At 42.4% G+C, this 27,398-nt stretch overlaps 1 protein-coding gene across 1 annotated transcript in view; it reads right to left on the bottom strand.

Annotated features, from left to right (window-relative positions):
• The window catches only part of ETV6 (ETS variant transcription factor 6), a 142,895-nt gene that overhangs the window by 26,710 nt on the left and 88,787 nt on the right, over positions 1–27,398 (bottom strand). The window contains exons 3-5 of the mRNA XM_082751822.1: positions 12,400–12,564; positions 8,489–8,623; positions 3,205–3,747 (exon numbers count right to left, since the gene is read on the bottom strand). Of these exons, the coding sequence (XP_082607948.1) occupies positions 3,205–3,747; positions 8,489–8,623; positions 12,400–12,564 (843 nt within the window). The remainder of the gene's footprint in view (positions 1–3,204; positions 3,748–8,488; positions 8,624–12,399; positions 12,565–27,398) is intronic.

Genomic DNA, 27,398 nt, shown 5'->3' with positions numbered 1-27,398 from the left:
TGACTATTGATGCCTGAGTGAGTTAGCTTAAATCTTAGCTAGTGAGTTTACAGGGGAAACAAGTCTGACTTTGGATTATCCCAATCAAATGTCCTCTAGTTCTGTCGAAGTTACAGAAAGGACTTGTGCATATTGTGTTAGTAAGACAGCTAAACATGGTTTTTAAAATCAACTCTAGCCACAAATTAATAATAAATGGGACCTTAGTGAGTAACAAAAAAAAATACTTTATATCTCTTATTTGCTAGGAAGGTGTAAAATGGCCATCGAGCACAAGAAAATAAGGCCTTCAATTTTAAATTCTTTGCTGTAAAAGAGAAAGTACTTTACTGGTAAAATTAATATTTTGAGAAATTATATTACATAAAAAGGTAGGAAAGATTAACCAACCTGTTTGTAGAGGTCATTATTTTGTCTGACAGGAAGTCTGGAGCTTTACTGATTGACTTTCTCAGAGTATTCATGGATAGCACCAAGCAAAAACATTGCTTTCTTCCTCAGCACCAAATAATTGCATACTGCATTTAAAAACAGACTCTTATCTACAAGTAAACAGTTTTATGAGGCTGTGAGGTACCTTAAGTCCAGGAAGAATTCCTTCTATGTTTTAAAATATCTGATCTTGGAATAGAACATGTTTTGGAGCTCAGCTCAATGTTTTAGTCAGCAGCCCATGGGGCTTCCCTGGTAGCTCCTTCTCATCACTGTCTCCCATGACAATCACCTGCATGCAAATGGTTAAGCCAATAGAAAGTCCAGGCTCCCTTCTCACCCACGTAAGTAAGTAAGTACTTAGCTGTGCAACTGGACTATTGGTAAGTGTTTTCATTACTCTACCTATCAGTCTTCCTCATCCATAACATGGAAATAATGCCAGTAATTTCTAAAAAGCTCTTTTCATCAATACAACTGTATTGATGTATCTTCACAATGTAAGAGCCAAGTGTTGAAATGCTCATGGTTTCTCTTAAATCGAAGTGGCAAGTCATGGTTCGTCAAAAGCCTCCATATTATCTATAGCAGTGTCAGTAAAGATAAGGACACTTACTTGAAAAAAGATTTATGTTGACATACAAAAGAAATGTTCATACAATGAAATCATTTAATGTCAAGACCTCTAAATTGAAGGCTATGAGATGGCAGGAAGCAGGTAGAAAGATGTGTGCTTTCTTTCCAGGGGACCTAAGGGTGCTGCTATTGAATTGAACAGCACAGATAAAGTTGACTTCAGGTATGAAAAACGGGCTGTTACATTTTTGGTAGTAATTTACGTTTGGCAAGCTTTAAATAGGCTGTGAGCCTTTTATAGGATCCAGCTACAGTTCAGAATCCAAGAGAAGCCAACCAGAATAGCACTAGCTTGTGTCTTCACAGGAGCTGAGGCTTGTTGGTGTTTACAATTTAATTGGGCATGGAGTAGCAATGGAAGAATATAAATTTATCAGTAGAAATCTAAGGTGTTAGCAGGTGCCAGATAAGTAACCCCCCTACCTCTGGCCATAAAGTACTGACCTCATCAGAAATGAACGCTCAAGTAGGCCTCAGGTCTTTTGGTATGAAATACTTCACCAGCTATTTAAGACATGCTACTGGTTTGTCTGAGCAAAGCCACTAAACTGCACGTGAAAGCAGCTCAGGCTGTGTGTAACACTTTAAACTACTATACATATTTGCTAAGCAACCATGTTAGGCCCAAATATCCATGGTATTAGGCACTGTTGCCCTGCAAGCAACACAGCGTTGGAGTGGATGTGAGAGTACTAGTTACAGGGCTGGTGACATTGCAACCAGAGCACAATGTACACTGAAACCAAAGGTTCCCAATTATGCAAGAAAACTCTGGGGTTTAAATCTGAAAATTAAAAACAACAATAAAACAAACATATTTTTCCTTATATTCTTTCTAGTCTAGGCTTCATTGTTAGAGGATGTTTCCTTCTAAAAAAAAGAAACCAAACAAATAATCCTCCTGATCTTCCAATATTATTTCAAGGAAAGGAAATCTTCAGTAATGAAACCTGTAGGGTATCTTCTTTGCCATTAACATCAAGTATATTTCTTAACTTGCTGCTATTAGTATAGGTAATAAAAATCAAAAGGAGAGAGACAAATGTCAGCCAAGCAAGAATGACAAAAGATTAATTTCCATAACTTATCTCTCTCTTAGGTGAAAGGATCATGATCCTTTTTGTGCTTGTTGTGTGACTAGCTGGTGAGATATGTACCTTTTGATATAATGTGATAAGTCTTTAAAAAATAGAAAATTTACCTCATTGAAACTGAGGCAGCATTGCATCTGGAACAATTTTAAGGCATATAAGTACAGAAATGAACAAGGTATTTTAAGATGTACCTCTGTGGACACACGTAATACCCCACAGGAACTGGGTATCACTTCAGCTTGTTGCTGACATAAATGCATGGAACATTTTTGGGTGTGGTATGTATTTACATCTCTCAAAAGAAACTAGTTATTGGGGCATTCAGCATATTTCTGAAGTGCTTGGATTCCCCTTCCCTCTCTCCCTGTCTATTTACAGTTCCCTTTCAAGTACAAAAAAAAAAATATCTGTAACCTCAGCTTCCTGATTCAGCTGTTGTGATGTCAGTTATTTACGATAACAAAAGTGAGACAATGACTGTGGTTTGCGTGGGACAAAGGCAACCTTGTTTCTGTAAAAAGGGACAATCCTAACGTAAGAAGCACAGGAAAGCCTACAAGGTAGGACTCTGAGGTGAGCTTTCATTAGTCCCACCATCTCTACCATAGCAGGCTTGACACTGTATTGTCTCAAAGGCAACCGACAGAAGGTGTTTGCCTTTCTATAGGGCTCGACACTAGCGTGAATGCAACTCTTGGAAAACTCTTTGTAGGACAAGCCTTTGGAGATAGGTATCTTGGGAAATAAATGGATTGCTAGTGGGTAAAGAGGCATTAAGTGTCAGGACACAAGTGTTTCACTGTTACTAATCATGCATTCCATGGTCACAAGCATGTCACTGTATCTTTGCTTACCTGCCATGAAACTGGTTTAATCATACTTAACTGCCTAAACCACAGATGTGGTGAAACTTGAAGAATGCCAGTAATTTCTGAGGGAGGTCGCACCGTGGCAAAAGGAAATGAGAAGCTATTAACACACAGTATCTTAAGTTATGAATGAAGAGTGTCAACTTTGGTGTAGCCTAGAAAATGTCACTTACCCGCTATTCTTCCAATTGGCATTGCATGGTCCTCAGGAGGGGATACAGACACCATGATGTGGTTCATGTAAGCTAACTCTTCTCGGTGGGACAAGTTGATTGGCTTTACCTCCCTGTGCAGCCCATCCTCAGACAACCTTGGAGGTTTGAAATCGGAGTGCCTGGGGTTCAGTATCAAAGGATGCATGATAGGGCTGGGCATCAGCTGGATGACCCTGGTGTTCTCCTGGCGAGGGCTGGAAGGCTTCTGGAGCACCTCAGGAGGAGGCGGGCAGTGGTTGTTTTCTACTGGGGACACTGAGAGAGGATAGGGCTCCTGGTGGTTGTTCTCTTGCTGATGCCTTGACCCTGGCACCCTGTCAGCTGGGGAGAGGCGACGGATAGTGTTGTCCATAGGGGACTTCAGTGGCCACTGATCGGGGTCTGGTGATGGACGGTGGTTGTTGGTGATGGGTGATCTAGAACGATGCAACAGTTCAATGGTTGGGGTATTGTGGTGGACTGTTTCTGTGGATGGTCTTGAAGGTCTCTGGACAAAGCTATCTGTGGAGACAAACAAAAAAAAATAGAGTTTATATTGTGATCAAGCTGTAGGATCTAACTATTAAACTACTAGCTGGGTTTACTGGGTACTGCTATTAGCTGGAAAATGTTTTTTTTTTGTGTGACTTACAGATCCACTGAAAAATACCACGTAAATGTAGATAGTTGTTACTATACTGAACAAAATCAGTACCACAAAAACAATCTCCATCCACCACCACATATGAGTAGCTCCTGGGGAAATGTGTTAAGAGAAATCCCATTTTGAGTAGCTGACTGGAATACTTGTGAAGAAAGTAAGATCTGACTACTAACTGTATTTCTGTACAACTGCTTTGGAACTTTCATCCTGTCATTCACATCTCTGTGTGTGGTTCCTGTTACTGTACAATAAGCACTGCAAGGTAGAGGACAGAGATAAAAAAGGAAAAATGTCTCCTGAAAAATACTGAGTGATAAGCTTGGGATGCTAGAGACTTGGGTCAGGGCACAGAATCTTAGTGTGAAATATGGACTGGGTTATCCAAGAAAACTCACTGGTAGGCCGCTCTTCATGAAATGCTAGCTAAATTGTATCCCTGCCTTGATTTTAAAAGTGTTAATAGCTTCATATGGATATTTTCAACTTGCTGGAGTTAGCTTGTGCTGCCTTGTCCCACATAAGCTCTTATATTTCTTCAGCAGGATGACTTCCAGTGTCACTTTTGCATGGGCATACTTCCTTGGCTGTGATTCCTAACAGTTAGGGGGGGATAAATCATGTATCTGGATTACTGTCTTTAGACACTAATAATCCCCTCACAAAATGAAATGTTTGGCATGAACAGTGCACACTTTTAGCTTAGCTAAGGCCATCAATTTTGACTGGGGAAATTACTGACAGAGAGGAAAATACCACCAGGGAGCACTGACTAACAGGTTTTTATCTGAAAAACAAAGATCAAATTTCAATGCTGTTTGTTGAAAGCCTTGGATGATAACAGAAGGAAACTGCTGGGTACATGTCAACAATTGAAACAAGTAGCTGCCTATTTGTGGCTGCCTGTTTGTTCACTACATTTGCTCTAATCCTCTGTAAAAGAACGATTCTCTTGCTTTCTTGCCAAGGCAGTGATACTCGTTGAAGACCCTGTAGAGGTGTGCAGGAAATCCAGGGGCTCCTGCCGTCCAGGAACCCAGGCAGGCAGCAGGAGCAGGATCAACATGTACCTAGAGAAAGGTATGGACAGGAAAAGCTCTAGTCCTGAGAAAATGCGGTGCCAGGCATTGACACAGTACCAGCCTTCATATTAACTCTTTTACCCTTACTCAACAGACTGCTCATCTAAACAAGGACACTGAAGGCTCCAGGAAAACCTAAAATTTCGTGTGGATACTACATGGCTTCAGAACACTTATTTCATATGCTTGAGGTCCCAGACAAGAAAAATACATTTGTAGAGCTATTTAAGGTACTCACAATGAAATACCTGGAGGAAAAGAAACTCCAGAGACATGTATTGTTCTCGATTAAACACAAACAGCTTTAAATACAATGTGGCAAGCTAGTATGTTATAACCAAAATGATGTGAAGATCAAAGGAAAGGAATTAATCTACGACTGCACCTACCTCTTTGACAGTCATTTCTTAAAATCTTTGCCACAACTGAAAGAAAGCAGAAAGTATTCATACCCTTCCCCCCAAGTTGTGATCAGTGTCCTATCTTCTGCAGACTATCCACTCCTGTCACTGTACTTTTAAATACACGCTGCTCATTCCTGGCCTGTAAGTGTATACCAGAATACTGTACTGTTTGTCCTACTTATTTGAAGTGACGTGTCTGTGGGGAGCAGCTATCTTGAAAACAGAAAGGATTGTCTTGCTGTGCTTTCCACTGAGCTCTTTGCAAACATTAGTTGGCTCTGACAAACTCCAGACAGAAGCAGACCTCTCTCTCCAATTCCAAACCATGGTGATCCTGAGCCAGGATAGGACAAGAGAAAGTGTTTTACCACAAAACAACCCAAACTCAAACTCAGCTCCAAGCAGTTCCATTGCCACAAATGGCCCTGAACAGAATAAAATCCTCATCACATTAATTCCTTCACACATCTGATGACTGTGAGTTGAGCACATATGGTATATCATTTCCTGCAGGAATATATTAATTCCTCAGTCTGGCTCTTCATTCTGAGCAACCAACAGTCTTTTCTTGAAGGGAAATCTGTGAAAGGGAAATCGTTGCTCAGGAAAATTGCTGACCTATCTGATCCACACAGGGACGGGTGGGGCTGCACTCACTGTGGATGTGAGCAGTCACTTCAGTGGCAGTCCCAAAGACTGGCACTCTGTGCTTACCCATAAAAGAAGTGCAGGGAATGACAGTGTAAGCTGCCTGTATGGCATCCCATCAAATGACTCAGTGCTGCATCAGAATGACCACTGGCGATGCAGATAATTCACTCTCCATTGCTCATCCCTCTATAGGGCCAGAGACTGAAGCCTGGGGGCAGATTCCAAGCCAATGCCAATGCGCCTTGGAGATATTCTCAAAGGTCAACTGCTTTCAGTCAAGCTCACTTTGCTTGAGTTAGTAAAAAAACATTAGATGTAAATGTTGATCCAGACTCAGATGATTCTGGATTAATGACGGATTAAATGCTTTAAGCATTTAGAAGCAGAATCATGAATGTATTGTATAATTTATCAAGAAAGCCAGAAGAGGAAAATGAAAAAGGTCACTGCAATAAGGACAGACTCTAAAAAATCATCTCTGAAATTTAACCACTCATAATTGTGCCAAACAAACACCTGACAGTTTGTAAATTAGGCGGGGTTTAACTCTGCCTCTCACATTTATTTATTTTTTTAAACTAAGTTGCATTCCCTTGAGGGAAAACGGTAAACTTAATTGTGCTAGTTTCTCCCACGTGACTTTGTGGAACAGGAAGAAAGAGGAATGTCAAAGTACATAAATAAATTCACCTGCCTATACATTTTTGGCATAAAGATTTTCTGGTTGGTCAGAGGATGTGGCAGGCAAGCTGTGGTCTTTTTTGTTTGTTTTGAAGTTCCTCTTGTACCAAAATAAAAACTATTTTTTGTTATTGTATGGAAAGTTTTAAGTAACAATACGTATCTCTCAAAAAATACAGTGGTACTATTAGTAGTCACAAAGGAGAATATCATGAAGGAGAAATGAGAATGGTTTCTTAAGCATCCTGTACTCTGTCAGAAGTTGGACTAGAATTCAAAGGGCTTATGTTTTAAGTGACATGTGAAAGACCAACTCAACATCCCAGAAATCCTCTGGGTTTTCTAGTTTGAAACTCAACAATTTTGTTCAGCTGCTCTGTATCTTTAATGCATGGGTGTCTGAGAGAGCAGCTAGTATTTCTGTTTGAAATTTAAAGTGAAAACTATGGGTGAATGTCAAACTTCAGGAAAAAAATAGAGGTTTTTATAATGGCTGCTGCAAAATGCCTATCTTGAAACACTAGGCAATTTTCTCCTGCACAGCTTTGCCAATTCAATCTCATCCTAACCTGCAGCACCCCCTTCTAATCTGAAATATTTACACAGCTGTGTGGAAACGCTTTGGAGTGTCCTGATCCCACCTGCTGCTGTCCTGCTCTTGGCTTAGCCTCAAAGTTTTGCTGGTGCCCTTTGATTCTGGCTTGCTCAGGCTGGCTATGGGCTCCTTGTACAGGTCTGACAGTGCCTCTGAATCTTGTTTTGCAATCCCATGTTGAATTCTGAGACAATTTGTGTATCTTTTCTCCGCTGAGCAGAGAATAGGGAGATACCCTAGCCCAATTCTGGTTTTTAATCCTCCTTATTTAAAAAAAGGAAAAACACTAATTTTTCATATATTTAATTTTCTATTTTTTAAAAAAAAGAAATCTATTTGGTGCTTTCATTGAAAGGACCTCTTGAAAAGCTTAAGCTTTATATTTTTCTGGGTTTGGAGATAACCAGGAAGTTCTTTGGTGTGTTTATTTCCAGAAAAATAAAAACTAAAATTTCCACTAAAGGAAACATGCTTATATTTTGATCTCTGCTGATACTGAATAAAGGAAGCCCAAATCTGCAACGCCCCAATCACGTATCTATTCTTTCTTCACCTCCTATGACAGGCGTGGTATGTGTGGACACTACTAGAAGGCTAACTAATAAACTAAGCAAATACTTCTGATGGTAAAAATGAAAGAAAACCTGCAGGAAAAAAAAAAAAAAAAAAACCAAAAAACAAAAAACAACTTTTTTCAAAATGAATTGTTCAATCATTTCAAAAGCTGAACAACAGGATGGGCTCAGTGCCAGGAATAGCATGCCGACAGATTGTCACCTGAAGTAACTTTGAGTTAGACGTTCCTCTCTGAGGTTGCCTTTTCTCCTGCTCTGCGAACAATTGCATGTAGTTGCACCTACAGGATACTAAAAGTCCATGATGCACCTTTTCTACCCAACTTAGAATGAGGAGAAATGAATGGGGTCAATAAAACTTTCTGTCATGTTTCTTTAAACTACATTTGGCATAGCTTTTAAGCAGGCTTTGGATGCAGGACTGAATAATAGAAAATAAATGGAGAATAAATAGTAGACTCCCTAGACCAGGTGATTGTTAACAGCTATCAAGACAAAGGGAGGAGAGTAGCTCTATTTAAGTAACTTTGGAGCAAGAAAATGACATCATTCCTCACAGCCTTACTCAAGTGGCCTCTCTAATAATAGCTCCTGTAAGAATGAGACAGAGTTACCTTCATCATGGTTCTGGTGTAATAGGACCTCTGGCTGAGCATGGATTGAGTTCCCAGGGTGGAAAAAAGGTGGGAACAGCATACGAGCTTTCCTTTGCTTCAGGATATTCTGAAGGAGTTCATACAGAACATCGCCTGAAAGACAAACAGCAGGAAAAAGGAAATGAACACCTACATACTGCTGAGCAGACTCATTTAGCCATCTGATGTATGAATTCATGGCTCCTGGGTGCTATTTTCAGATGCAAACATGCCTGAAGTAAAATCCTGCAGTTGACTGTTTTGCAACATTCGTCCCTGAAAGGAAAAAAAGAAAAAGAAAAGCCACGTGTCACACCTCTGTGTATGACTGTGGAATAATGGGAGTGTGAGAAGAGTCTCTTATAATCTCAATACAGGGCCTTTTCAGGCTACATAATTGCCTGTCCAGGAGTTCCAAACCTTTACAAGCAGTGTCCCGCCTTCTCTCATCAAAGCCTCAGTTTTTTAACTAAGACACCTCAGGACACATAATTCTTAACTACAGAACCCATGATTATGCAGTGAGTCGCTGGGAGCAAATGCGGTGTTTTTCCCTAATTACTGACTGATTTAGGCTTCATGAGGCAAGGAGGAAGAAGATTTTGTAAAGCCTTTCCATGCAACACTGTTGCCTCAAGTGCTGAGGCAGTGTGCTACTGGCTATTCCAATCTAGGAGATCAGTTACTTTGGGGTGAACTCAGAGGCTTGAAAAGACAAGATTTAACAATCCTGAACTCCCTTGCTGTGGTGACAACTTCTGGAGATACTTGAGTGCTACAGCTGCTTTAGGAACTTCTGTACATCATTCTTGGCATCCCAGGATGGACTTCTGGAAAGCCCAAATGGGGTCCCAAAACTAGTTATTTCTTTATATTAGAATCTGTATAGGGCTCACTGTACCAGGCAATATTAGAAGAGGGATATGATGCATACGAAGGAGCTTAATGCAGAGGACTTGGTGCTCTGGATGGGCAAATACGGTCTGCTAGTTGCTATTGTATCACTCTTCCACAAAAGTGTCTGCAGTAAATTCTACTACACCAAGCTGACATGACTTGATCCAAATGCTTGTTTCTTTTAGGGGTGCAAGCAGACTGTTCCTTGCTTCTTCCTCCCATTCCCTGTCACCAGAATTGTTATATCCTTCCTCAGAGGAACACTTCATTGTAGTTATCTAGGAGACCAATGTGTTAACTGCGTCCTTTGTGTCTTCTTAAGTATTACATCTGGTACTGATGCCCTCCTTTCAGTAACATCTACATGAAATACCTAGGTACTTACACGTTTTGTGTAATGTAACTGGTTGCACATTTCAAAGTAAAAAGATACACAGCGTAGGAAGTCGCCCAGCTTTTAATTCTGCCTCCTCTCCTCTGTTTGTCATACCTCATAGTATAAAGGAATAGGTTACAGAAGAAGCATATTATCTGAAAAGGAACTCCGTGAAGTTTCAACTAGGAAACCTTGGATTTTCTAGGAGTTTTCTCAAGTGTGTGTGGGGTTAGTAATTTTTCCTATGAGACTGTAAACTGTGTGCCATTCAGTTGTTTTCTCTACAAACTGCCAATGTTCTAATTGTACAGAAGTTTGGTGTCTTAGCATGAAATAGTTAAAGCTATCCTGCTTTCCACAGTTCAGCTTCCTCTATTTTTAGCATCTTGGCTGCTTTTACTGTCTCAGCAGTGACTTTAGGGCATTTTAAAGAGGTGATTGTAATACCTGAATATCTAATTAAAAACAAAGCCTTGAGAACCCAGTTACCTTTTCCATGTTTAGTACATGAAAGTCTAAAAAGTGATTTTACCACATAATTTGCATCTTTGAATGCAATAGTGGCATAATCATAACTAGTGCTGTAACACTCCAAGCAATAAGGTAGCAAATTTGTACCTCTTTCAATTTGGCCTGTCAGATTAGTGAAGATGTTCATACAGCTGGCAGTCTTTTTCTACCTAATAAAACAGTTATATTTATGCACCACAAAGATGCAATTGTACTAGCTACAAAAGTGAGAAGTCTCTTACTCTCTCCCTCCTCTGCTCTCTCCCTTTCCCTCGCCAGCACTAAACAGGAGAACAGCTGTGGGGCTGTGAGCCCACTTTATTGCTAGGACCACTGGGGGGAGTGGATGCTGTTCTACTGGTTTAACCATGAGTGGAAAGGATACAGCTTTTATGTACCTACACTCCTGAAAAACTTAAAGCTCTATGGCATGCATTATTTCATTTTTTATTTTTTTTTCGAATTCATATGTAATATGTAGTTTGTTTCTGGGAAATGTTGAGGTAATCTTCCTTTACCTATAGTCACTCACATTTTTAGGGACTTACTGAGATATCCTCTGAAATGCTTATTATCAGTAGGGAATACCTAGAGAAAAAGAGCAGAGAAAAAGAGAGGGTGGAGGCCATTTAAACCCAAATTTAGGTAAACAAGATTTTAAACTTTTGCACTGAGTATATTTAAAAGCTAGAGGCTCTTTCTGGGAATGCTCTATCTCTAGCCTACAAACATTTTAATCCTACTCATTTCAAGTGCCATCACAGCACACAAAGGGAAGAGTCGAGGCATAACTTGTAGGCAGCAAGGCACTGGGATGATAAGAGGAGTAGCAAACAAGATACACACAAAGCTGTCCTTTACTGTCCTTACTCACTTTCAGTACTCCTTTTGTCTTAAGGCAGGGTTATTTTATAATGAAATGATTCAAAATGGTGTACCAATATTGAACAGAGGATGTTTCCAGGCATCAGTTTTCACTAATGTATTATAGTGGTGATAGACATGTATGTTTGGCATCTCCTTCCATATAAATTTAGTCTTCATTTAAAGCACATGCCTTGAAAACTTTGTATAGAATCAATGTAAGCTATAGTTTGGGAGGCAGATTCTGCAGGAGGATGGCTGCAGGGGTGTGTTTGAGGGAGTCACCAAGCAGCTTGACGCAGAATTAGTGCCACTGCTTGTTTATCAGCCAGAGCCAAGCAGCACCAGCTGTACTTCTGTGCTGAGTGAGCCTTATGAGGAAGCCTCATAACAGCAGTTCTGCAACCATTTGGTCCAAGTTCTTTGATAACCTACAGTGACTGAATTACAAACCTTTTTATTTAACAGGAGTACCTTGTATGGTCACAAGAAAAGCTCACAACTCTTTTTCAGTTAAACATCCCCGACAAAGGAGGGCAGAGGCTTGCTCTGACTGTAAAGCTGGAGCAGACAGACCACAAGGGATATAAATATGGGCCATCCACATACACATTTGTAAATCTTCTTTGTGAATAAATGAAGACATAATTCGAGCAATAAGCTGATTGATTCACACACCTGCCTGTGTTCTGCCTTGGGCCAGACTCCAGCATGTGAGAGAATATGGTGAAGTAAAGTAAAGCCCACAGGGGCTGTAAAATAGAGGAAAGGTCCCCCAAGGATAAGTTTTGCAGTCACTTTTAGCAGCACATCAGCCAAGCCAACTGTGAGGCAGAATGCTAATACCGGCTTCTTAAGAGGCTGGAGCACTTGATTAACTTACTGCTGTAGTTGGATCTATGAAAAGATAAGCCTTTATGGGAAAGAGCTGGAAGTCATGAAGTGCTGCCAGAGAAGCTTGCTTTCTGTGGAGTTCTGCAGGGAGTTTTAATGAGAAACAGGTTGCATTTTTTGGTTTTAGAGTTGCATTCAAATTTGCCTATAACTCAGGTGTATCTGGATTTCTTTCCCACATTGTTCCTTTTTGTCCTTGCCCCATTCAAGCAAGCAGCTCTGTCCCTTCTCTCCTCCCTGGCCCTGTCCACCCTAACAAATATGACTCTGTATCCTCCTCCATCCCTCTCCAGATGCTGTTGCAGCTTCTTCTCTCTTTTCAGTCATTGCTTCAGTAAGAAATCCTCACCTGAATGAGGAGACCTGTATCGAAAGTCCTCTTTGGTCAGGAGCAGCAGAGCCTTGCCATTCATCTCAAAAGTGTTGCTCTCAATTGGCCTCAAGGAAAACTCCTTCTCTGCCCATCTGAGCCACTGTGCCACATCATCCCTGCTCCAGTAAACGGGCTGCAAACCTGCGGCAGAAGAGACCGTGATTGTGTTACAAAATTGAGACAAGGCATGGGAATATAGGCAAATACCAGTGAAACCCCATTTCTCCCCACATCCTAACATGCAAAGTCTCTGAGCAAGGTGTGGGAGAGGGATGCCATGGTAATGTAGGATTACACTAAGCACTGGACTGTGCATCACTTTATTAGCTTAGGCATCACGGTTTATTTTGGACATTCAGAAAACCAAGAACTGGCTCAGCATCCCCCAAAGCTTATAGGATATTACTGAATTCCAAGTGCCCACTGTGAGATGGAATTGTCCCCAACCTGCTCCTTCCGAGGTGTGGAGCAGGCAGGAGGCTAAGCTGTTGGCTCCATTCATCCTTGGTGTGTGTCCTCTCCTAGAAGAGAGGAGTGCCCTCTCTTCACGCCCCTCATAAAGCAACAGATCAAGCATAACAAAGAGCAATCAGATGCAGGAGACCTCTGGCTGTACTTCCCTGTAGATGGGTGTGGACTGTAAAGAAGGGCTGCTGCACATAGCCTCTCTAACAGTGTATGTGTAAGTGGGTATTGTTCAGAGAGGTGCCTTCAGACCAGCACACCCCTCCCACAGATGCAGTTAGGCTCGTAGCTCCTATTCCCACACTGGAGAGGAAAGTAAGTGCTGAGGCTCTGGCACCTTTAGTACTGCTTCATATTGTGCCTCCTGTACAGCAGTAATGTACTGCCAGTGCAGCTCTGACCATATGAAGGTGGTACAGCACTTTATTGCAAAGTAGCAGGTGTGTTGCATTGGGCATAGATTTTCCAGACCTCCAAGGAGAGGCCGGCACTCCATTTCCCCCAAACAGCCCATGCAGCACATACAGCCCGGAGTTTAGCCACTGGGGCCCAACCAAGTTACCATGAAAGTCAAAGATCTTTTGCCAGCCACCTTCATTGGGCTGAGGCAGAGAGGTATGGGAAGTGTGACAATTCAAGATTTGTTTTACAGTCAGATTAAAACCAGCTACTTCTCCTGGAGAGAAGACATCACGGTTAAGAGCTGTTTATACCTACATAGACAGATTATCTCAAATCCACTGGGAGATAAAAGCTTTCTTTCCTTTTCCCCCCTCGTGAGATGACTCATTGTTTAACTTGTTACAATGTGTTGCGTAGAAATGAAAGCTTCACACTGTGCATAGGAACATCAAATTTGCCATATCTGATCAGATCTCTGGTACACAGCCTCTGGCAGGGGCTAATACCTTATGCTTCAGAGGAAGACGAACCTCCCTTCCTCATATTGCACCTGGCTGATTGTATGCTGCACATGGGAAAAAATTTCCTTCCTGGCACACCACTCTATGAAATCTGATTACCCTCGTCTTACTGAGTCCTAAAAGAAATCTGGGAGATTTGTACTGTTTTACTGTTTTGTTTTGCCTTTTTTTTTTTTTTTTTTTTTTTTTAACTGCTTTAACAGATAGGCAACCCTGTTTTCTGTTTTAGCAAGAGTAAATTGCATTCTGCTGCTATGCCAGATTCCCAGACAGAGGCTTTGGAAAGTCCCAGCACCTCAGCTGCACACAGAACTGAATCTGAGCTGGAGCAGGCACTGAGATCGAGCCTGAAAAAGGGGCAGGGCTGATCTGAGGAAGGGATGTCTTCATGGCAGCTGCAAGAGTTTCCATCAGCTTCCAACTACCCCTGTAGCACAGTGCCACACAGACATAAGAAGTAGCATTTACTTATTTACGAAAGACTTAAATTCTTTCCCCTCATATTGAATTGGGATCTGATAGCTGAGGTCAGAGTTTTCTGTAGGATCGTTCCTTTCAAAGGGAGTGCAGTCAGAGACATACAAACTGTCATCTAAAACGTCAAACTTATTCCTGCAGAAAACACACTGCAGATCCCAGTCTACTGCTGGGCAGGATGTACACTGACTGTAGCTCGGTAAAACAGAAAGAAGTTAAATGCAATGCAGCCAGACCACAACTTGTGAAAGGTATAAAAAACATATGAGAAGAGTTTGAAATGCATGGCTTCTGCCTCTATCTTCCCCCTTTGCCATGCCATGCAAGCAGTAAGTTGCCCAAAGGAATGCTGTAATGTGGAAATCTAGCTGGAGTTTTGATGCACACTTCACAAGATGAGGCAAGAAACAAAACATTGCTGGGAAAATCAGGCTGCAATGAACAGAGCTGTATGATAACTTCACATGATCTGCATGCTCCCTTACTGATAACAACATGATACATAAATCACTCCCTGTACAAACATCAATCCTGACTTCCTATGTGCTGGTTGACAGTATATTTTTATATTCGTTCAATTAATTTCAAAGTACCATGTCTAACAGAGTTTCGATTGATCAGTGCCAGACACCAAACAGCCCGAGCCAGGTGTGCAGTGCTGGCAACTCAGAAAGAAGACACAATGCTTCACAGTGCCCTTCAGGTCTCTGCTGGGTTTCAGCAGCATCTCTGTAGCTTGTGAGAGCGGGAGACAGAGTCTTCATGAAAAAAAAAAAAATAAGGCCAAAAAGCATTATGTCCTAGGACCGCCTGACTTCTGGTTACTGAAAATGGGCATGCAGCCGTTCTAATTCAGTTTGGCTAGTGCTAAAGTGAGGGGGTGGAGGAGCTAGATCTCTCCACCCATGGGGTGATACCATAATTCAATGCTTGCATTGTGTTTTGAAGATATGAAGTGCTATAAAATATGTTATCTGCTTTTCCCTGGACGGATTGCCACTTCTCTCATTTCCTTCTCTCCCTGCCATGTCACCTTCCCAGGAAGTTGGTTTCTCCACAAACCCCTCTGTAGTTGCCTGTCCCCAGCGCATGCCCATTTGCTTTGCGAGGCTGAATCAGCTCAGTCACAGGAGGCTTTCCTCAGGGTGCACACCAGTGCTGCCGAAAGTGCTTCAGAAACTGTCGTTCATAAATAATTCTTTCATGTGCAGTACTGCATTTGCTAAACTTGTATGCCACCTTCTCTGCCCTTTCTTACAAAGAAGCTGTTGGTATTGTGAAAACAAGGGCATGAGAGGGTTGGCTTTGCAGCTGAACGGATTTTACAGCACAGCATAAATGGCTACCAGTAGGTCCTGAAAATGCTTTTCTATACTCTCCATGAAAGAAAACTAATCCTGCTTATACTATTTTTTCTTTTTTGGACGCTGTTTTTTATTTTCCCCTCTCCATCTTCTCTTTTATTGTCATACCCACGGTGGAAGAAAATGGGCTCTTTTATCTCTCCAGTTTTCTTCTCTGTGAAAGCTAACAGCATTGTCTTGAACTAACAAAGATATTTACCAAGCAGAATAAAGTGAGCAAAGAGAGTGCTGTGCTTCAAAATGAGGTTGCAGTTTTGCCTGGTGGACTGACTGTGCAAATCAGCGGGAAGGCTTTGCTGCTTTCAGTAGGTGCTGATCAGGCACAGTGGATTCTGCCTCTCTGCCAGCCTGCCCCTCGGTAGCCAGTGTGGCTACGGACTGCAGAGGGCGAATTTTGCCTTGGGAGTCAAACCTGGCACTGTTCCCATCTCTGCCACTGCTCTACTAGTTCAGATCTGGCAAGCGTTCCCAACTTCAGTCTCCATCTCTGTGTAAAAATAAACACTAACGAAAAGTTCTTGAACTCACCAACTGAAAGCAGATTAAAAAGAGCCACGTACACTGTCAAAATCTGTCTCTGAGAGATCCCAGCACAGTTTCTAGTTTGTTTTCTATCAGCTTCCACACACTATCTCCTGTATAGTAAACTACAGTAATTTACAAATGCACTTATGATCTGATAGCTTCATATGCATTAAACAGGGAGCTAAATTCCTGCTCCCCTTTCTAATGCTGCAGGTTGGAGCACTTAGTAGTATACTGGTGTCTTAGTAAATGATCTACTTCTGTTGCTTGTTCCTCACCTGAAGTCCTGCTTCTAACACCTGTTACACCAGTCAGCTTATAAATGCCAAGAGTGATCAATTCTCACACTCCAGGGGCACGGGCTGATAACCATCTGGACTGCAGAAGAAATCTCTGTTCCTTTACATTCTTGGAGAGCAAAAACAAGTACAAAGAAGAGGGGCTGATGGGTTAATTTACACCTTCTTCTTCGAGTGGGCAGTAAAATCGTTTACATATGTTCAAGCATTTATGCACGCACAAACACACACACACCAGAATGTACTGGTGTGTTGAAGAGGAGTTTAAGTTGATGGTCTCTAAAGGCTTCACTCCTGTTTTTACAGTGAGCTCCTCAGGAAACTTAAGCACGGTCAGGTTTTGAGGCTGGAATGCAGTGCTCTGACCACCTGGACCAGCCTTTGGCACACAAAACTGCAGTGTCAGCCAGCAATATTTGCAACAGGCCACAGACTCCTGGTGGGGTTACAACTTTGTTTTTTAGAAAGATGTGGCCAACCTTGAACCCTTGCGATGCACTCATGTTTAGCAACTCCTTTCATTTGGAAAAGAAGCTATGTATTTTATGGTATGAGTTGCTACGTACAACACACGTAGCAGATACATCTGAAACGTGAAGTGCAATGTAATGTAGGCTGTTTTCACCTTGACTCATCTGGAACAATCTGAAGATGCAAATCCAGTGCAAGGTCTCATGTACAGTATAACTGAGAGCTGCTGTTACGTTTTAGTTTCAAAATGAGGACACGGCCACACTACAGCCTGCATGACGGAAACAGCACTCGCAGTGAGTTTCGTGTATCTTTTTGTTCCACTTCAGCCCTCCAGCCTCTACACCTGGCGGCCTGGCAGGCAGGATGAGGAGGCGAGAAGGGGGTAAAGACAGACCTCTCCTTTATCCCTGCTTTCTGGAGGGCAGATAGAATTGTTCTCACTCCCACACCCAAAGCCACTTAGCACAGTCGGGCAAACAGCAAAGCAGCCAGCACATGCAAATCTGCAGCTGATCTCTGAACACCCAGGGACAGATGCATCCTCACGCTGGCAGCATCAGGCAGCCTGGCTCCAACTATAGGACAGTGCTTGAACCTTTACTGGGAAAACAACTCTGGAAAAGCTCAGAAGATTTGAATGTCTGCTACCAACTAGCTCTTTTGGAACTGAAGCTCTCTTTGTTGTTATTAATTGAATAAATTCTTCCATGATACCCATAAAGCATAACATGTTGTTCGGCATACACTGGTGCATGTGAAACAAGACAGAGGCATGAGTATGTGTTTTTCTCTTTATTTCTGTACAAAGGCAACATGGTCTGGAAGAAAGGCGTATGATTAGATTCAGATCCTTCTCCCAGGCTCTGTGAACGAGACTTTTTAAAGGTCCTATCCTTCTGCCTTATTTCTTTGTTTGGAAAGCTACAGTGCCAAAATGCACAGAGGTGTCATGCCAGTTAACATCTGAAGCGCACTGAAAGTGCAAAGTGCTGCACAGCAGCTTTGAGTGAGTCCTGCTCAATATTCCTGCAGTGCTGTCGTTGCTGCTGCCTGGTTCCCCTAGTGCTCAGAGGCACTGATGCTTGATGTAAGCCAGGGGCCCTGCTCTGAACCTGGCAGCACAAACTGTGAGATGCTGCTCCCCGAGTTGGGCTGCAGCAGTGAGTTCAGCAGCTGAGAGCTGATTACGTTGGAGGAAGTTCCAAGTTAAATCACGAGCTGGGCGCTGAGGTCCTCCTGAGAGTGCAATTTTATGCTGCATTTTTTGATCTTCTACTGCAAGTGCTTTCCCTTTGCTACCAGTGCTGCCAGGCTCCCATCCAGAATGCGTTCAGCAGCCCTTTAGGCCTACCTGGACTATGGATGGTAAGGACAGGAAGATGAAGGACTCTGCTTCCCGGGGAATTCTTTTTAATTCCTCAGAGCTGGGGAGCAGGTGACAGACATCTGGGGCATGCTTAGCTATCCCCATGCAGGTGAGAGCCTAAATAAGTGTCCTTGAGCTGGCACACATGTGGATGATGCAGCAGAGACTCAGTAGCCAGTTGCTGCTGCTGGCCCATGGAGATTGCTTCATCCTACAGTAAAAGGCTGGCTGTAGTTTGGAGGCCCACAGATAAGCAAAGATAGAAAAACAGGGAAAGGTTAATCCTGGCTAATCCTCAGGGAGAATTATTTGGGAGGCAAGTACAAACTGGTACAAGGGAGATGGATGGCAGCAGAAGAAAATGTGCCTTTACAGACCTTGTTCAGGAAAAAAGTGATTGGATAGGGAACAGAGGACTTGTGTGACAGGCAAGAACAGAGACCCTGGTGGGGCTTGCGTGTCCTTTAAAAAGGTATAAAACTGCCTGTAATCAGAATGACAAGACTTAGGGAAGCTTCCCACAATGCTGGGAACAGAGGGTGAAGCAACTTTTTTCAATAGTAATCTGAAATAAAAGGAATAGGCTCATGTCTCCTGCTGTCCTGTTGAACAGGGTATTGGAGATGGAACACAAGTAGACGCAATGCTTTGTGCTGAGTGCCTGCTTTGGGGCCTCCGTGTAGGCAGACATGCTACAGAAACAAGCCTTGTGAAGCACTGGGACAGATTTCTTCCATGATGATTCTGCTAGCATTGTGCCCCATGACCCAGCCTTTCTTTTCCCACTGTCTGTACAGAGACTTGTAAAGTTGACACACCCTAATCCCTTAGGGCTCCAGGGTCATAAAATAAATAAAATTGCTTTTCTAATGCAGCCTTTGGAAAGCCTGTAAGAAACATATTGATTGGAAAATGCTTGATTAGAATGATCAAGTGCTGAGCTCTCATACAGGGAAATAAATCTTTTCAATTCCCCACACCCAGTGCCAAGGCTCAGCTTCCTGGAAGCAACTATGGCCCTTTCTGGAACTGAAGTGAAAATCCCATGTTCCATCACCTCTCTGACCTGCTGACATTACACACAGTTTGCATTTGCTGATCAAATGCACAAGCAGGACTTGAAATTAGCTTGCTGGGTTGAGATAGCTTGCTGATTAATGACAGCAGATGAAGTCACCGGTACAAAAACCCCACCAAGTCTGAAGCCAGCTTAAGTGCAAAAGGGGAGAGGAAAGGCCACACTCTGCAGGATGTAACATGAAGAACATATTCTCACTCTATAGCCAAACCTTTTCTTCACAGATACAGGTTGGTAAATTAAGTAACTCTCCTATGCAAAATTACTCAGCTATGTCTAAGACCCTCTGCCCCCATAACAGCCAGAAAAGTCCCTGAACAATGCAGACCAATTCCTGAAGTCCTCACAGTTGTAGCTGATGTCAGAATAAAGCTTCAAGTGCAGCCACAGTCATTTAACGTGGCCAGTTGTGCTGCACTTCTTGTAACTGAAGTCAGTATTTGAGCCACAGTGGCTGTCCCACTCCTTTCTGTTTCCACCTGCATCATCTGGAGTTTGCTTGCAGAAAAAGCAGACCTTAGGACTTAGTCCTCTTTCCTCTGTGAGCTGCCCCTATATGGGATCAGCCACGGAAAATGTTACAATGCAGGAGCAGCCTACCTGCTGCACACAGGCAGTTTGCAGCCTGGACGGAGAATTCATGCAGGATGCCCTCCTCTTTCCTGAGGCAGATCAGTCTAGATAAATGGTACTGATATGCATGCTGAAGAGGCCACTGTTCTAAATTCTGGAAGGGAAAAGCTACCAGCCAAAGAACCAAGCATCCAAAGGGGTGATGAAAAGACCAGACTGTTTTCTAGGCACTGGTTCTATGAGCCATGTCCAAGAGTTTTCAAGAACTGTGCAGAACGGCTCCAGCTTCCTTTCATGCTGTTTGCAAAAACCTTCTTAGAAGCCCAGCAAGAGTGCTCCTTCCAGGGGAGGATGAAGGCAGGCTTTTTGCATCTGGGCACCACATTCAGGGAAGGCCAGAGCGTGACAGTGAGTCAGTGAGCTGCTGACAGCGCAATGCTGTTCGGCTGACTGCACCCACTACCGCAGTTACCACACGCAGCAAAGAACTTGCCTGGGTCCAAGATGACCCCTCTCTTTGCTCTTCTCATGACCACAGCCGGAGAGGGCAGGTGACCATGGGATTCCTACCACAGCAGCTCGTGCAACAGAAACAGCTGGCAGGGGGATTGGGAACGGGGAAATGTTGGCTTGGATCTGATCCCAGTCATAGTCCTAATCCACTCCTGACTCCTTCTCAACCAGTTCTTGGCTGTTTTCCACAGAGCAGACATTGCTTTCCTACTGCTCCCTTCCAAAAGGGGCTGAAAGAAATGTCTTCTGTTGCTTTTTTTCCTTGTATGTGCAAAAACTATATCCCAAACAAAACTAGCTGAGCCCTGACAATGACATGGGTTAGCTAGCTCAAAAGACCATGCTGCAAGAAGCAAGTGGCTTTGCAAGCAAAAATCAAGGAGATTATAAAAAAATATATATCATTTATTTCTCAGAAAACCTTTACTGTCTCAAAACAATTCATCTTAATCTAGGTCAAAATTCAGACCTAAGCACTCTTCTCAATTTTTCTATACTGAATACAGTCACTGCTGCATCCATGAATTACTACTATTAGTACTACTTGCACCTTTACACTACATAGTGCCTTACAACTGCAGACAAATTAGATTGTTATAGCTTTTATAGATGGGAGGTACAAATTAATTGGACACCTGCCCATACACCAAATCTGTTATAGTAGGAATTGAATCTAGGAACTGTATTTTGCTCCTCTTTACAACTGGACAACTACAAAGCACCTTTACACCATTAGTTAACACCCACATTTCCTTCCTAATTCTTGTGGAGCTTACTCAGGGTGTCTGGGCAACAGTAATTTTAATTTCAAATAACACCATCCCCTCCCTCCCCCACCCCCCCAAAAAAAAGTATTATAATGGATTGATAATTTTTATTTATTTATTATTTTTTTAACACAATATAGCCTTGATCCCTGGCTGGGGTGTTAAATATTTGTAAGCAATTAGAAATAAATAGATCTTGCTAGTCTTGACCTACATATGGTTTTACTTAAGTCTTTTGCCTGCTGCCCAATTGCTGTGCAGTGGAGAGGGGTGCTAAGGCTATGACCATGCTTGGTAGTATTACTGGTGATGGAACTGAAAGCCCTGATTTTGGGTATCCCATCAGCACTCCACAAAAATATGAAAAACGGATGAAATAGTTGCTAGTTACCATCAATGCAACTGCTAAAATTAAGGTGGTTCTTTCAGCAATTTATCAGTTTAACCTAATATCAGCTAGACCACCTTGATCTTCCAAATGGCTGCAAACCTACAGGTGATTCTACCATTTCAGAAGAGAGGTCAGGAAGTCCTTTTTGCACAGATGAATCAAGTGGAAAGTTTTGAAATCTCAGTTTCACATGCCAGCAAAACACCACCACCAACACAGCAAGACATTGTAATCCTCCTGTATTAAGAAGCTGCTTTCTTCTCACAAGGAGATTTTGTTCTCAAAGGCTCATATCCTGATGAAGCTGGGTCCCTTTCCCTTGAGGAATTTTGGCTGGGACTTTGTTCCTAACTCAGCTGTGATTGTAAGAGCTGGGGAGGGGGGAATGTACACAAAGAGTATTTTTTCCAGGCTGTTTCCAGGGAACGTGAGGCCAGCTCCGCTACAGAACAGTCTATGCTGTGACAGCAAGATGACACACGTTGGCTTCCTCAGCACTGGGGCTCCAAGCCTTGTGAGGTGCAGCTGCATTTGTGCTGCTACTGGGAACGCAGAGTTTGGCAGTGCAGCCAGACCCATGGCTTGCTTTGCCTGTAACCACTGAGCAAACCAGTGTAGAGCAAATTTTACCACCAGCATGTGGTCAGAGCATGTCATATATTTACTTCAAACAATTTCACTTTTGGACCTCTGTCTCTGTCCATACAGGCATTCTCCTTCAGACTCCTAATCCAGGAGGGCTATAAAAGCCTGCTTCGATCCACCAGCATATTAGTTCTTCTGTGCTTTATGGAAAGACTTGCCTTCAGGTGACATTAAATATTAAAGAACCGGGGGAAATGGTGCAAATTACAGCTCTAGAGACTGCACGCTATATGTACTCAGATTTGAACTGTATCTTGGGGGTTGCAGGTGAAAGCCTGCTCTTAGTGTGCTGCAGACATTTTCTGCTCCCAAGATGCTGCAAACCAGAGCTCTGATATGGTTAAAAACATCCAGATTTAGCTTCACTTCTTGATGGTTCCTTAATGAACCAAATCTGTGCAGCTCTTGCGAACTGTCAGTCATTTCTCCAAGATGACACTGCTGTCCTAGAGAAAGGTCAGGTGCTTAAAACAACAACTGTAGATGCTGGGAGTCCTCTTCCATGCCCAGGGGATGCAAAGGCCACAAAGATGGACTCCAAACTGCACTACAACACATTTCCCATACAGAAGAAGTGCACTGCATTTGCATGGGGCCCTTTATCTCTACCCTTCCAGTATAACCTGTGCACAGAAAGGCTTCTTGTATTAAGGTACTTGTGCTTGAAATACATTGATAATGAGAACAAATTAAGTGTGTGCTCTTTGATTATCAGATGATAAATTATCATGATTATCTTTGCTGCAGCTTGAGAATTGCTTCCTCTTCAGGGTTTAACTCCTGCTTTCTCTGAAGTTAGCACACTCAGTAACTTCTCATATTAGGACCCCTAAAATCTGTCTCCCCCCATATTTCTGTGGAAGTCTAATGAAGTTCAAACAGATCTTCCATTTGGGGCCACTTGGAACACACTCTCCAAGCAATCAGAAATCAACAAATGTTATTAATTGGGATGGAAGGCAAGACCTCAGTTCATCAGCTTGTCAGATTAGAAGCAGGCTGCTGTGCTGTCTGTCTGGAAGGCATGTGCACACTGCAGTCAGAGGCATGTTATCCCTGGGACACCCTCTGAACTAGCTCTCCAAGGTCCCAATCACAACAAGGGCTTGAGCATCCACTACATGTTCAGCACACTCTCCCTGACACCATGGTAGCTAGTTCACACTGAGGTCTGTGGTACTATGGCTTTGGCAAGTTCTTGGACACATCTAGGCGTGAAAGACTCACCCTGACTGCAGTAATGTTTATCTCTCAGTGGCAGCTGAAGATGTGAGAAATACATGTATGTGCTTCATTTTCACCCCCCAGCTTCAAAGGTGTCTTGTTTGAGTTCTGTGCTTGAGGGAAATATGCTCCTGAACTGGGATATCAGTCCCCCTTTCTGTTATTCTGTCTGGCATGAAGGAAGCAGAAGGAAGATGATGATTTCTATCCTGATGCTCTCTACACCATCCTTCAAACAAGCTACTTTCAGGCCACCACTCAGAACTCAGTGGCAGCGCTGACTTAGTATTGTTCTTTGGCTCCTTGCTCTGATATGCCAGTGAAATTGGCAGGGGGCTAAAGCTGTGGACTTGATGAGAGAGAGAAGCCATTTTTAAGTATATACATACACTGGATTCTGCTAGATCAGCTTTCTGGACTGATTAAGAGCACAATTGCACTAACATTCAAGATTGCACTAACAGGTCAACACAACCGGTGAGGGGTTGACAAACCACAGAAAGAATAATAGCTGGATGTGGTGACAGAGAAGGAAAAAAATGCTTCAACTACTATTGCTAAAGAACACACCAAGTCACTGAAAAATGCATGGGATCACTGTATTATTTGAGTTTAATCTTGATGATGTCACTGAGAAAGGCTTGCTTCCAGGACTGGAAAAATTACTGCAATGTCAATAGAGGCAAATAATTTACCTACGCACTTCCAGTAGAGGATCAAGCTTTGAATGAAAACAAATAGATGAGATAATTCACAAGGAGGCTCTGTCTCATCCTGCTTTTTGTGTTTCTTGCAGAGGTAAAGGTGCTGTGACAGAGACTGCATACCTAGTAATACCAGGTAACTGATACCACCACCAATTCACTGTTCCTAATACTCTGTAAACCCATTGTGCTAGTATAGACACCTGACTTCAACATCAGTGAAGCTATCTCGTGCTGTCCCTCTTTCAATACTCACATTCCCACATGGAATGGCCAGTGCTTGCTATCTCCATCAACCTACTGCAGATATGCTGTGGGAAAGGGGACCTCTGTCTCTTGAGAGGGGTGTTATATGCAGCTGGGCATCCCAGGGCCTCCACCACGGGGGCAAATGTCCCTGGGCACATATCAGGGATCTAACTGAGGTCAGATCGACTGGTGACAGAAGAGAGGGGTGAGAAAGTTACCCCTCTCAATCCCACTAACAGTGACCCCTCTTTTGAAAAGGTGGGGGATAGCACAATTATCTTTTTTCATTTAAGTATTGTGAAAAAATCAAGTGATATCACCTGTCGCAAATATTTAGTAACATCTGATAGCTACTTTACATTGCTTACAGTTGTGCCTACTAGTATAAAACATTAAAAAAGGACTCCCTGCCTGGAGGACATAACAATGTAAACAGACAGGATAGGAAAGGGATCGAATGTACAAGCAAAGTGAACAATACGATGGTGTACAGACAATGCTGGTCCCCCTGGAAACCAACTGAAACTATTGCACTCTTCGCTAAGTAGTTATTCTGAAAATGTAGTTGAAATACTCTTTCATCAACTTGTCTAATTAAAATTTTCATAGTAGCTCTTCCCCTTATTTTGGCAAATTCCAACCAGCTCTACGACAGACGCTTGTCAAATTACATCTCTTATCTGATGCAGAAATCCAGATTTGTATGTATATCTGTTCACACAATTCCTATTCACAAAAACTCAGACATTCACAATCACACTGGAGTCAGGAATTCAACAGAGGTGTCTCACTATAAGGTAGCCATTTCTCTTCTATTCTTCCAATCCTTCAAGACTTGCTTAGTTGACAAAGTCCAAACCAGTTTAGCTTCATTCTTCAGTATCATAACTTCAAAATCTTCTCAAGTTTCTGTTCTCCTGGGAAGACTGATTCACAACCACCTTGCACAAGAGAGAACATCTTTTAAAAAATCCACTGTTTGGACCTACTGATCATGTGTCTGGACTTGTTTGAACTTGGCCATCCCTGATGCAGTATCTTCTGTCCTACTAAGAAACGCTTGCTTGCCTCTCCTCTCTCTGCTTTAGTAGACTGTGTCACAAGTTAAGCACCCATGAAAGCTGCTTTTGCCAACCACACTAGCAACAGCATTTTTTTGGAAATGCTCTTCAGTATTAGAACAAAGGAAGGAAAGTTTCTTGATAACCAGAGCACAAATTTCAACTGCTTATAAACTGCTCAGGCTGTGGATTAAAGTGTGCATTTGTATGAGAGGGAGATGGCAGGGAGTGGAAGGAGTAGAAAGAAAGACTTGAGAAGTAAGAGGGTAGGAAGCGAACAAGCACATCGGGGAAGGATAGTGAACCACATTTTGAAGACAGGATACCTTTTAACCTATCAGGTTGCCCTAAGTCTTCCCTTCATGGCTGTTTCTACAATTTCTACAAGCTAATACATACACGTTATCAGTGCAAAGCAAGTTGATATTCTAGGTCTTTGCCTCCTCCTTAACAACCTAGAAGTGAAAAAATACTTCTGCGAAATGCTTTGTTTATTAATGTGATTTTTATTTTTTTCACATGACTGGGGTCAACTGGCTTAGCACTGACAGCATGGTACAGAAATGCAGACACCGGCACAGTATCAATTGGGGCGGGAGGGGTTGGCTTAAGTCTCCTTCAGCAATTTCACACAAAATGACATTAGGGAACGCAAAGTGCCAAAAATTTTCCCGTGAAGCACTGAAAAAATCTGCAGACTCTACATGTCTCACACCATTCTGGCAGATAATAAACAGAGAGCATATGGACTCAAATACTGTATGTTCAAGAAAACACAGTTCCCCGTGTTTGACACCATGTTGAGTTTCTGAGAACATGAATGCAATTTCTAAAAAGATTTACACCCTCATTATTCAGGTGTTTGGACAGCCAAACAATGGAAATTCAGAAAAAGATTTATTTGTGGGCTGTTTATTCCATAGCAAATCAAAGCATTTTTTTCTTATACCTTCCTCTGAAGCAGCTGGAATGGGCAGCTCTTGGGCTTGTCCTGTCCAATCTTGTCTCTTCCCTAGTCTGACCCATTTTTTAAATTTCTAGGTCCTGAAACACAACTTGACTTTAAGATTAACTCTCAAAAGAAAGTATGATTATTTTTTTGACTTTTTGATTTTTTTTTTTGTTGATGCCCCATTTTAAACTTTTTCTAGATTTCCTCTTCCTCCCATTACCTCTGAGGTGTGCACACTGTGTGAAGAGGAGCTTTCTTTTGTCAGCCCAACCTCACCCTTATTCATTTAGTGCTGTCACAGTCATGCTTTCACAACTCTGCTGACGGAATCAGGTAGGAGGAAGGAGGAGGAGGCTGATTCGGCAAGAGGAGTCTTTTGTTTGCATGTAAATAGCTTGGTGTTATCAGAAAGAAAACAAGGAGTGTGTTGAACAACAACAGAAAAAAAATCACAGCACTATTATTCTGTTTTCCTGTTCTCTTCCAGAAATATAAGTGAGCCTCTGTGTATAAGAGAAAGGCTGGTGTAGATAACAAGAGTCGCTTCACTGCCTCCCCTTTGCTACTAAAAAGCATCCTTGTAGTAACTACAATTGCTAACATAGAGAAATGATACCAGGAAACAGGTTGTTCTTTGTAAGGGGTATTAAAAACTCCACATAGAAACTAGCTTTGAGGAAAAAAATATTTAGAAAACTTATTAATGAAGAAGAAACCTAGAGGAATGGGTTTGGATATTTGGCCAATAATAAGGCCAAAGAATCCAAGACAGTATATGGGCTTACTCCACTCAGCTGAATGTTAAATCAGTGACCAGTTAATACCTGCTCAAGGTTTTAAAAACACTGGCCTTCAGTCCTGAAAAGCATGTCCGCATCTCCTGTGGAAATCAGTGGCAATATCGACTATTTAGCTGCAGTATTGG

Source organism: Aythya marila (assembly GCF_965140915.1).
Source record: "Aythya marila genome assembly, chromosome: 1".
In the NCBI taxonomy this organism is placed as follows: domain Eukaryota; kingdom Metazoa; phylum Chordata; class Aves; order Anseriformes; family Anatidae; genus Aythya; species Aythya marila.
Note: the sequence above shows the minus strand (reverse complement) of the source record. Positions and strands in the feature narration are given on the sequence as shown.